We start from the raw sequence: 12,929 nt of genomic DNA on the forward strand, positions 1-12,929 counted from the left end.
GATTTAACTTTAAAGATTTTTAGTTTTGTCCAATAGGATCAACTTAACTTTGTTTCTTTATTAGCCAAAGCACCCAACTTATATTCATTGTTAAAGCTTTTAATTTAATTTTAATTAAATATATTTTGTACCTGTGTCTTAACCAGTAGTGAATACAAGAAAATTGTGTAAAAAGAGAGCAATTTCCCCCCCCCCAAATATATATATATTTTTTATTTAAGAGATAGAAACATGAATGATGAGAGAGAATCATTGATTGGCTGCTTTCTGCACATCCCCCACTGAGGACCAAGCCCAGAACCTGGGCATGAGCTGTAGACCGGAACCAAACCTGGGACCCTTGAGTCCACAGGCCAATGCTCTAGCCACTGAGCCAAACTGGCTAGGGCAAGAGCAGTTTGTTTTAAAAGGTTTGAGTCCCTAACTGAACTTCTTAGCCTGGTACTTCCCTATCTCAGTCTTCTTTGGCTAAAGTGTTTCATAATTTTACCCTCTACGGTCTAAAATATGAAGCAATCTTATAACTCCTACCATTCCCCTCATCTTCTATCCTACATCCGTAGCAGCAATTTTCAATGGGTGTGCTCCCTATTTAGTCAGATACACTGACTTCTTTTCCCTTTGATTGTCAAAATAAAACAACAGCCAACACAACAACAGAACAAAATGTCCAGTGTGAATGAATCAAAACTATACCTTTTTTGGGGGGGTCTGGCCAACAAAAGATACAACATTTTTGGATGTGCCACTCAATTCTAGTAATTAGTTTATGTGTTCCATGAGATGAATATCACTGATAAAGCAAATGCCTATAGATTCAAAATATTATGCAACACCCAGTACCCTTATTACTTTTCCCCTTGAGTTCATTATTTTTGTCTGTGTTCTAGACTTGCACTGTTTTATATGGTAACTGCTAAACACATGTGACTTAAAATTTAAATTAAGTAGAATAAATTAGCAATTCATTTCCTCATAGCACAGCCACATTGCAAGTGCTTAGTAGCCACATATGGCCTGTTAATTACCATAACGTCCAGCATAGATATAAGACATTTCTATCATTGCTGAAAGTTGTATTAGGTAGCACTAGTATAGACTCTCATCTAATTACTTACCTTAAGTCTAAGAACTTCAGTATTTCCTTTAATCAGGTTAGTTACCCACTCAAAATCCTTAGTGGGCATATCCTTATTAAATAGATATTTCTAGTTAAATAGAAACTCATTATATGTTAATGTCCTCCACAATACTTGTATATATTTAATCTCTTCTAATCACCCTCTCCATATTAACTTAATATTCATTAGTACAGTCCTATTTACCTATTTAAACACATATCCAGTGTATTGGATAGTTTTTAGCTACTCATAGCAGAAAATCGTTTCTTATTGGCTTAAACAAAAAGGAAATCAATTGTTTTTTACTTCAAAGAAGTCCAGAGATAGGATGGCTTTCAAGTTGTTTGACTTGCTCAACCATGTCATCTGGGATCCACTGTCCCCATGCTTTTGCCAGCTTAGTCTCTAGTTTGGCAGATTTGCTCTCCTCATGACCTCAGGGTTTTATTCTTCTTTGTTTCATGGCCAGTGGAAGAGGGAGGGCGAAACTTTCTCCCAACTAAGCCCTTTGCTGCTTCTGTCTGATTGGTTACATGCTTATGGCTGGGGCAATAGCAATCACTAGAGCATGTCAAGAAATGATTAGATCGATTAGAATCTTCTGGGTAATTAGGATCAGATTTCTTTGAAACATGGCCGTCTAGGAGTGGACATTCTTAAAGTGTCAGTTTTGGGGAAGAAAATGGGGGAAATGGGTATATGCTATGTGGGCAACTATCACTGTCTACTATATATGTTTCCTGTGTTTGTCCTATTGATGTATTATTCTCCTAATTCTAAAATGTCTTCTCTATGAACTATATTAACTTTTCTAAAAAATTCCTGTTTTCATAGTCTCTCTAAGATAATACATTCAAGCTTTCAAAATACTTCCCCTAGCCAGATATAAATGTTTCCTCTTCTTGACTCTTATTAGCATTGTGGATGACATGCCTCACACTCTGCATTGTGTTTTAGCCACTTTGTATACGTGTACTCATACAGATTTATGTTCCTTTAGGGAAAAATGTGCTTTACTCACATTTACACTCCATGCCCTCTCAGCAACTCTGAAACTGTTTATTGATTTTATATATCAGTATTGACTTAGTACTTTATCTCTAAACAAGATTGAGGTTATATATTTCACATATTGCCTTTATGATTATAAAACTGGTTTTCAGAAAGTTCGTTATGATAATTCAGTTTTTTTTATTTTTCAGGGGAATTTGGCTTACGAAGATCATCTTTATATTTTCTGAAGCCATCATATTGGTCAAAGAACAAAAGAAATTATAAAGAATTATCAGAGGGCAATGTTAATGGGAATATTAGTTTTAGTGAAATTGTTGAGCCTGTTTCTTCAGAATTTATAGGAAAAGAAGCCATAAGGTATGATTTAATTTTTGGCAATTTAGGTACAAGAATTGCTGATGGAACATTCCACATTTAAATCCTATATTTAAAATAAGCTGTGTAAATATTTTATCTTAGGAGATTTGGTACACATTTCATGATTTTTAAAACAGTGTTAAAAAGAACTTTTAAGTTCTTACCTTTTTTGCGACCTTTTAGAACTTGGGTGTCGAACTCAATCAGAGAAGGGGCCAAAATCTAAAATCCAGCCTAAATCGCGGGCCGAATGGTTTACTGAACAGTCATAAACTGTCATTGTGATGGAAACGCAGCGGAGTGCAGTGATGACAGCGCAGTGCGGGCCACATTGCAAGGCCTGGCGGGACGGATTTGGCCCGCGGGCCTTGTGTTTGACACATGTGTTTTACAATAAGGTTGTTGCTAGGTTTGAAATTTTCATCTTAAGGAAAAGATTTTAAAGTAATAAAACGGGTGTTTACACAATTAAGTTGTTTTAAACTTTCTCGGTATTGGATTAAGACAATATGTATTAACTATAATTCAGGATATGTTAATCTAAGTTGTAAAACATATGAAATTGTGCTCTGTTAATTTCATAGACCCTTAGATATTGTGTCATAATTAGAATATCTGTTTAATTTCTAAGAACCAAAGAGATTAATCACTTTCTTGCTAGGTCAGTCAAAACCAAATTAAAAAATAATGAGAAAAAGAGCAGAAAGAAAAATGAAAGAAAAAAAGTGAAGTGTAATTTGTTCTTTCAGTTTAAGAAAAATGTATAAAATCTGGGGAGAAGGAAATACTTGGGATATAATTAGTGGGCGAATGGTCTGCCTTTTCAAGGGTAAAACTCAAACTGGTTAATAAAACCATTCTGTAAAATATCTAAAACATTTAAAGTGGAATGAGAGAATAACTTCACATTTATTTACAGTTTGAAATGTGTGCTGATATATTGTTTTTTAACCTGTCTAAAATCAAGTATTTGATTAGTTGCAAACAGAGAAGTATCAAAGATGAAAAGAAATTTCTAAATTACTTGAGTTAAATGCTTCATTTTGTTTTAGAGGTTTGCTTATGAAAAATGAATGAATGACATCTAAAATGGAGAGGGATACTATATTTTTGTCTTGTATTTTGTTTGTTTTTTTACAAATGCTTTTATCATTATTATTAACTCTCTTTGATTAATTATTTTAGTAGGTAGGTACTTCATTATTATTCTTAAAAAATATGACAGATGTGATTTAAAGATGTACCTGGAAACACACATTTATAAATTGCTTTAAATACTTAAAGTAGAAAATGGTGTTTTTTCAGAATCAATGGTATTCAGAAGACCTACAGAAAGAAAGGTGACAGTGTGGAGGCTTTGAGAAGTAAGTAGCTTTCTTAGTATTAAACTACAAATGGAAAAATAATTTGTGGGAAATTTAAGCTTTTTTATCACAATTTTCTCTTTTTCCTTTGGGGATACTTAACATTTATTTATGTGATTAATATTCATAATACAACTAACATCAAAGTAGTAAAAGGAAAAAGTAATAACTGTTAAGATGAAAAATATTCAACTATTCTTTTATTATTATGCATGAGTATATAGATTAGTTGCTTTTTTTTTTTCTTTTGGCTTAACACAGGGTTTCTCAGCCTCGCCACTATTGATACTTTGTGAGTAATAATTCTTTTTTTGTGAGGGGCTGCCCTGAGAATTGTAGTTATATAGCAATGGGTCAGTCTGGGTTCTTCAGAACCAACAGAACATATATACTTTATGCATATACTTACAGAGACAGAGTAAGCTGCTTGGGAGAGGACAGGAAGGATCATATATATGAAGGTGGTCCCATCCTATATAATAAAAGCCTAATATGCAAATTTAACGAACAGTGGAAAGACCAGTAGAATGACTGGTTGCTATGATGCTCACTGACCACCAGGGGACAGATGCTCAATGCACGAGCTTCCCCCTGCCCACAGACTCCAGGACAGCCAAGGCGGGTGCCAGCAGGGCCACCCTAATCGCTCCACCAGTCACCCTGCAGAGGGAGGTGACCAGCAGTGGCAGCAGGTGGTGGCAGGAGGCGGGGCAGGCTGGCAAGCAAGTGGTACCAGGCCAGCCAGCAGGGGCCCCCAATAACCCTGCCAGTCACCCCAGAGATGGCCCTGATCACCAGCCAGGCCTTGGAACCCTACCTGTGCACAAATTTCATGCACCAGGCCTCTAGTAAGATTATAAATGGGAGATGAAAAATTCCTATCACCTAGTGACATGGTAGTTTTGTGACATTGTAGCGCAAAGCCTTACTGGTGTTGTGGTGATGTTGGTGTCAACAAATCTGCACTGCCAGTGGTATAAGAGTATAGCTCGTTGTATAAGTACACTATGATGTTCACACAAGGACGAAATTGCCTAATAATGCATTTTCCAGAATATATGGCTATCAAGTGGTGCATGACTATACTTGAGTAGAATATCTAGGTCATGAGTAGAATTGCTCTGTCATATGTTTAACTTTGTTCCAGTAGGAACTGGAACATTTTTCTAAAATTGGTATCCTCGTTTGCTATGACCAGAATGTATGACAGTTCCTCACCAACCTTTGGTATTGTCAGTGGTTTTAACTTTAGTTGTTGTGGTAGAATACACTGATAAGTTAACAAGGTTTAATTTGCATTTACCTACTAACGTGTTATTGATTTAAGGTCTTTCTGTTTGTTTTTTGGTTTTCAGCAGTTTTACTGTATGCAACATTGGTGATGTTTTTGTTTTTACCTTTATTCTGCGTTGTATAGTGCATCTTAAATCTGTGGCTTGATGTCTTGCTTCTGTTTTAGAGAATTCTCAGTCATTTCTTTTACAATATTTTGTCCTATTTTTCTCTCTTGTTACTTGCTATAAATTGTCACTATATTCCATTTGTCTTTTAATCTCTTTTTCAAATTTTTTACACTTTTATATCTATGCTCTAGTTTAGGTATTTTCTTCTGACTTTTCTTGTCATTCACTGATTTTCCCTATAGTTGGAAAGCTATTGAAATCTTTTTCACTTATCTTTTACAGTTTTTGTCTTTCCACTTGGTTCTTTTATGTAGTTTTTAGTTCTTTGCGAAATTCTTTTCTGACTATGATAGCTAATGATTTTAAATCTTCTCATATGGTGCCAGTATATACATCTCCTCTAAATCTATTTTTATTGCTTATCTTTTCTGTTGGTTTTTGGTCTTATTTTGCTCTGATTATTTTTGGCTGAGTGCTATATTGGAACCCTACCTGTGCAAATAATCTTCCAGAGATGATTCATTTTTACTTCTGGCCTACAGCTCTCTAGGGATACTAAATCCTAGATCACCTTCATTAAATGAAGGGCTATACTTATAGGGGTGGGCAAAAGTAGGATTATAGCTTAATATGAATAAATAATGCAATGCTTAATAAATAAAAATACAAGAATAAACTCTGATTCGTGTTCTCACAACTATATGCCCTCTTTCCCCCGCCCCTCTATGTGAAACTGGGTTTTCAGATCTCTGTTTCCTGTCCTCCTTCAATAATTGACACATCTATCCAATGACATTACTTTGTTCCATTTTTCTCTTATTTAAATTGAATCTGTCAAGTGTTAACTATTCCTATGCTATTGGCCAATTTCTAGTTTTCTTGACATGCCTATGAATACTCTTGGGAAGAAACTTTTGTTTTATTATCTATTTTAATTCCTTTGGAAATTCCCCAAAGTAAATGTACAGATCTTCCCCAATATTTTATGCATCCTCTTAAATCGGAATGCATAACAACAACAAAAAATAAAAGCTTATTTTTATTACTTATTGTTCATATTACTTACTATAACAATTATTATTATGGTATAATATTAAACATAACACATGTACATATGCTGGTAACTTTAAATTTGTCTTAAATTTACTGACTTGTTTAACTAGTATGAATTATCTTGTGTAGCTCAACAGAAATAAAAATTATATTTGAATCTTTTCCTTTCCCCCCTGAACTAGATTTGTCATTTGACATATATGAGGGTCAGATTACTGCATTACTTGGACACAGTGGAACAGGAAAAAGTACATTGATGAATATTCTTTGTGGCCTATGTCCACCTTCTGATGGTGAGAATTTTCTGACAAAAAAAAAAAAAAAAATCTTACTTGTTTTATTAGTATGGTTAACTAAGGTGTCACAATATAATTATCCTTGAAATATGTACGATAGATTTTTATCAGTGATTTGAAACCAACTTCTGTGTCTATAAAGGTGTTTTATTTTTTTTATTATATATGCTTGTTTTTAATAGAAAATTAAAAATGAATCATAAAGTAAAAAGGTTCTAATTTTGTACCTATTTTACCAGATTGTGTATGTGTGTTGATTTTTCATTTTCAAGGAAGGATAAATAAGTAATTACCTGGATATTAAATGAGACCAAAACGTATTTCAGGTTGAGAAAATAGATCCAGATTTCTAATTATATGACAACAGTTCAAAAGGAAAGAATAATAAATGTCAATACCATCTCCTAAAATAGAATTTTAAGAACAATTCCTTAAACATATAATTGTTATATGTGATTGCCCTGTAGATTAGAATTCAATATGGCAGTTCCATATTTCCACAGTAAACAAAGAGTAGAGATACAATTTTTATTTTGAGAAAGGGCCAAATTTCCATGTATTGAATCTGAATCTTTTAAATTGTAGTTTAACATTTAAGTTTACTTATAACTATATCGCTTTGTATTAATATATTTATATAAGAATGTATAATTTTTGCTATAAATCTACATTAACATATTGTTTTAACAATTCATAAGTGGGAAATATTTGTATTCATTTTATATGAGAAGAAGATGGAATTTAGATTAAGTGATTTCTCAAGATCACACTGCTAGTTAAGGGAATATTTTTATCTTTCTGTTCTTTCAACTATTGTTTAATGCCTGGAAATGAATATAGTTACTGAAATATCAGTGTGAATAACAAACCAATGAAGCTTCTGGCTCCTTGCTCTTTCCACTATGTAATATGTCCTGGAAATGAGGGAAGAAGAGATTGAACTATAAGTTGAAGTAAATTACCAACAGTATAGAAATGAGGGTGCATTGAATTTCCAAATTTATATTAATTCTTATATGTCTAATATACAAGTAACTGAGTTATTAGTGAATATATTAAAGCATATATACCTAATATATTCAATATGAATGTATATATTTTGTTTTAGGGTTTGCATCGATATATGGACACAGTGTCTCAGAAATAGATGAAATGTTTGAAGCAAGAAAAATGATTGGCATCTGTCCACAGTTAGATATACACTTTGACGTTTTGACAGTAGAAGAAAACTTATCCATTTTGGCTTCAGTCAAAGGAATACCAGCTAATAATATAATACAAGAAGTATGTTATTCATATTGAATTCATTACTTCTGTTTCCTGTAAATTAGCAGCCTTTTGTAATAAAAATACGCTTGAAAATCTAAGTAAAAAACCTATTTTGAGTCAGTAAACAAAATCCTTACGAAGAATTAGAATTTTGAGTAAAGATTTTGCACGTGTGAAACTGTCCTTGTTTCATTTGGAGGATGCTAGTCTTCAATATAGGTTTTTCTTTTCTTCCTTCCCTTTCACATCATCTCCCCCTACACACAGCCTTTGCACTGATTCCCTTCCCCACTACCCAGGAAATCACATGAAAGTAAAACAGACATTTCCTTCAGGAACCTTTTTATCTGTTATTTCAAAAGTACATATGAATATGTGTCAAAATTAAATTCTGCACTAAGATAACATTTTAAAGGCTGATATTAAAATTGGAACACTTAGAAACTAATAGTGATAATTATGTAAATGGTGTGCTTTTAAAAATAACATTGTTTACATTTTGCTTTTACAGGTGCAAAAGGTTTTACTGGATTTAGATATGCAGGCTATCAAAGATAATCAAGCTAAAAAATTAAGTGGTGGTCAAAAAAGAAAACTGTCTTTAGGAATTGCTGTTCTTGGCAATCCAAAGGTAAACAAACATTGTGTCACTGATGCCATAAATTTAAGTTATGCTAAATAAAAATATAGGTTGTAGCAAGATGTATATACGCACACATTATGAAGTTTAAACATGCATAAAACACTGTATGTTATTATAAATGTAATTATAGTAATAAGGCTTTAATTTTGAATTCAGAAAGATGCATAACATCTTTACGAAAGTGGTCACCACTGGGAAGAGGAATGGAATGGGTGGCCTTTAGATACAGCTGTGAAATTTTATTTTTTAAAAAAAAGATCTGAGGAAAATATGGCCAGAAGTAAGATTTGTTAAATTTCACTGGTGGATATAACAGTGTTATTCTATTATTCTCTATAGTTTACTGTATATCTATAATAGTTCATAATAAAATTCTTAAAATAGAATGAAAAGAATTGTTTTGGTTTTCACTGCCCTGCTGATTTACTTTTGTATGTGTCTCTTTGTGCCATTCTCCATCCTTAGAAACATAACTAGCTGATAAAATCCTTTGCAAAGTGCTAGAAAACTGCAAGGTACATGCCTGCAGCTAAGAGATCCAGGGACCCTACCATCCTGTCACATTTGTTCTTGTTGCTGCAGCTCAGGGACGGCTCTGGGTTCTGGCTTTATGTTCATTTATCTTTCTCCCAACCTTCGCCACCATGTTCTTTTGAAATTGAAAATATGTTTAAAACAAATTGCTTCTCTAACAAGCAGCTATTATATTTACAGCATTTGATTGTTCAGATAAAAATAATCTACTTAATGTTTTGTTTTAAGTTTATCTGATTATTATACTTATATGTTACCTTATTATACTTATATGTTACCTTATATATATTAGTCTTTTATCATTAAAGCAAGGAAAATATTCATTTGCCAAACTGATAACTTTAAAATCTAGGCTCAAATATGAGCAAAAAACTCAGAACTGATAGAGTTCTAGTTAGAAATAATAACTTGAAATGGGGAAGCTTTAAGTTCACACAAGTTTTGTATATTTAGTTTCATGAGGATTCCCTGCCCTCCCCTTGTTGTTTCACACAGATACTCTTGCTAGATGAGCCAACAGCTGGAATGGACCCCTGTTCTCGTCATATTGTTTGGAATCTTCTAAAATACAGAAAATCTAATCGAGTTACAGTGTTTAGTACTCATTTCATGGATGAAGCTGACATTCTTGCTGGTAAGATTTTTTACTTTTATTTTTGAAGTATCAGGTCATGGGGCCAAATGGGAGATTGGACATAGAAAAGTCAATTTTTTGAGGAATAAATAAGGAAGCTGGTGCTCTTAAGAAAGGTTTAAACCTTTTTTAAAAGTTACATTTTTTTTGTATTGAAGAGGCCCTCAGACTATTCAAGGGTTAATCATTTGCTGGGAGAACTCATAGGACTCAGCATAGTCACACTCATGCATATATTACAGTGAAACTGTCAGATACAAAGCAAAAAAGCAACAGGAAAAGGCACATGGGACAAAGTCTAGAGGAAACCAGACACAAGCTTCCAAGAACTCTCACAGTGGTCACACAGAATGTGCTCAGTTTGTCCAGCAATGAATTGTTAGCAACACATGTGAAATGTCTATGAGGAAAGCTCTTTAGAGACTTGCTTCCCAAGGTATTCACTGGGCACTGGTCACATAGGCACCCTCTGCCTAGCATGTACCCAAATTACAGATTGCAAAGCCATGGTGATGGGGCCAAGGCAGAGGTGGTTAGGGGCAAGTAGGCCAGAAGGGGGGAGGGGGCAGTTGGGGGCTAGCAGGCTGGCAGGGGGCAGTTGGAGGCAATCAGACCAGCGGGGGGAGGGAGGGTAGTTGGGGACAGTCAAGCCTCGGGGGGGGGGGGCAGTTGGGGGCGATCAGGCTAGTAGGGGGACAGTTGAGGGCGATCAGGCTAGTAGGGGGACAGTTGGAAGCAATCAGGCTGGCAGGCATGTGAGCGGTTAGGAGCTAGTGGTCCCAACTGCCGATTTGGGCTCAATCCCAAAGAGCAGTCGGACATCCCCATAGGGGTCCCAGATTGGATAGAGTTCAGGCCGCCATGGGACACCTCCCCTACCTCCCGTGCACGAATTTCGTGCACCAGGCCACTAGTTTTTAATAACTGAGGAAGTCCAAGAGTTTGAAATTCTAGAGCAATCACTTTCTGCTTATAATATAATCTAATAAATTTGGCATGCCATTTTTTTCATTAGTATCTTTACTAAAACAACTAACATTTTGTTTCTGTTGCTTTTTTGTCATGTTTTTACCTTTGGTTATAAAGGAAATCATGGAAGTGCTTGCATAGTAAATCTTAGGAAGTCTCTGAGATACTTGGAGCAGTATTAGGAAAATAGACTCAAGAGTTAGACTGGTTGGGTTCAATTCCTGGCTTTGTCATTTAATATGTGAAATGTGGGCAAATTGAATAGTTTCTCATTGCCTCAGTGGTCTCATCTAAAAAGCAGGGGATGATAATCTAGCACCTTCCTCAAAAGGTTGTTGTGATAATTTGATCAACTAATACCATGGTCGGCAAACTGCAACTCATGAGCTACATGCAGATCTTTGGGTCCTTGAGTGTGGCTCTTCCACAAAATACCGGGGCCTGGGCAAGTATTTTGAAGAAGTGGTGTTAGAAGAAGTTTGAGTTTAAAAAATTAGGCTCTCACAAGAAATTTCAATCGTAGTACTATTGATCTTTGGCTCTGTTGACTAATGAGTTTGCCGACCACTGGACTAATACATTGGTTCTCATATAGTAATTCATAAAATATGATTGCCAGTTATTAATGCTGTTACTAACTTAAAATTTGAAATGCAAATTTCTGTTTGCAGATAGGAAAGCTGTTATATCACAAGGAATGTTGAAATGTGTTGGTTCCTCAATGTTTCTCAAAAGTAAATGGGGGATTGGCTACCGTCTGAGGTATCTATCCATTCTTTATTGGCTCTATTCTCTATTATATTCTTGATCTATTGTTGTTATACTTAGGGCTTGTACTAATGTGCCTTGGACAGTTTTACTTTTTTGGCACTAACTTTAAAGCATTCAGAGTTTACTTTTTGGTTATTTACTGAGTAAGCACAAAAAAATATGATTTTTTGTTTCTCTAGCATGTACATAGACAGATACTGTGCCACAGAGTCTCTCTCTTCTCTGGTTAAACAACATGTACCTGGAGCTACTTTATTACAACAGAATGACCAGCAACTTGTGTATAGCTTGCCTTTCAAGGACATGGACAAATTTGCAGGTATTACCTACTTTCAATTTCTTGGTGGTTGCACCAAGGTCTTGCATTAGGAGTAGGATTTGTTTACTTTTTTACTTTTCTGTGTAATATTTACATGCTCCCAGGTGCCCAGATTTAATAATCTGTTTCTACTTTATTTTGTTTTAGAAAATCAGAAATACTACTAGCTAACATGTTTCTTTTCTTTTTTTTTTTTTACAAACAGCATGCAAGAAACTAATATGTTAGCTTTGGTAAATGTGTTTGCTTTGTTAAGAAAGAAAGAAATTGCTATATTTGTAGGCTTCAGAATAAGATTTGTGTGTGTACATAGACATATATATACACATATATTTTTACATGTATATACATACCACATATATAATTGTGTATGTCTCAAGTTCTTTTTCCTTTTTCTTGATTTCATGATAAAATACATTATTATATGTTAAACCATTGAGTTATTTTGTTAGTTTTTCACTTTATAATGTAGAACTGAAACTCAGCCTCTTACCAGTATATCTGTTTAGGGATCTCTTAAGAACCAAAAAGATATTACTACTGTATATATGTTGTGCAGAATTCTCATAGCATTTATCTCATAATCAGATAGAAATTTTTTGTTAGTTTAATTGGTTTCTTTCAAGAAATAAATTAGAATCATTAACTAACTGGATGGAATTACCTGTGCTAACTTAATGTACCCTGCCTATCATTCTGTCCCATAAAATATTTTTTTTCATTTATAATTAATGTCTAACATATTTCTATAAACAAGCATTCCTTAGGCTCTTAGCAATATATAAGAATGTTAAATTGAGGACCACTGTGCCAGCAGAGTAAATTTAGACACATCCTGTTTTTAAAATTATATTTAAGAACAATTCATGACAGTATGTTTAACTATGCAACATTCTTTTATATTTTCTTTCAGGTTTATTTTCTGCTCTCGACACTCATTCGAGTTTGGGTGTTATTTCTTATGGTGTTTCCATGACGACTTTGGAAGATGTATTCTTAAATCTAGAAGTTGAAGCTGAAATAGACCAAGCAGGTAAAAACAAAAGTAACAATACATTTTAGGGAGAGGGGTTAGACTTGTTCATCTTACAAAGTCATTCATCTAAACTGGTAAATTAGTAGGGTGCCAGGACAACCAGGTTGTATGTAAATACTATTTTATGCATTACTCCATGCCACTCT

General features: G+C 34.2%; 1 protein-coding gene across 6 annotated transcripts in view; it reads left to right on the plus strand.

The window, feature by feature from the left end:
- ABCA5 (ATP binding cassette subfamily A member 5) overlaps positions 1-12,929 on the plus strand; it is a 54,326-nt gene that overhangs the window by 15,689 nt on the left and 25,708 nt on the right. For all 6 annotated transcript variants that reach the window (XR_006739588.1, XM_036407693.2, XM_045570763.1 and 3 more), the window contains 9 exons: positions 2,324-2,492; positions 3,798-3,856; positions 6,495-6,605; positions 7,717-7,892; positions 8,389-8,508; positions 9,550-9,688; positions 11,329-11,419; positions 11,608-11,747; positions 12,661-12,780. Coding sequence is in view for 5 of the 6 variants with exons in the window: in XM_036407693.2 (XP_036263586.1) it covers positions 2,324-2,492; positions 3,798-3,856; positions 6,495-6,605; positions 7,717-7,892; positions 8,389-8,508; positions 9,550-9,688; positions 11,329-11,419; positions 11,608-11,747; positions 12,661-12,780 (1,125 nt within the window). In the remaining variant the exon portion in view is untranslated. The remainder of the gene's footprint in view (positions 1-2,323; positions 2,493-3,797; positions 3,857-6,494; positions 6,606-7,716; positions 7,893-8,388; positions 8,509-9,549; positions 9,689-11,328; positions 11,420-11,607; positions 11,748-12,660; positions 12,781-12,929) is intronic.

Source organism: Pipistrellus kuhlii, unplaced genomic scaffold (genome assembly GCF_014108245.1).
Source record: "Pipistrellus kuhlii isolate mPipKuh1 unplaced genomic scaffold, mPipKuh1.p scaffold_m20_p_37, whole genome shotgun sequence".
Taxonomy (NCBI): domain Eukaryota; kingdom Metazoa; phylum Chordata; class Mammalia; order Chiroptera; family Vespertilionidae; genus Pipistrellus; species Pipistrellus kuhlii.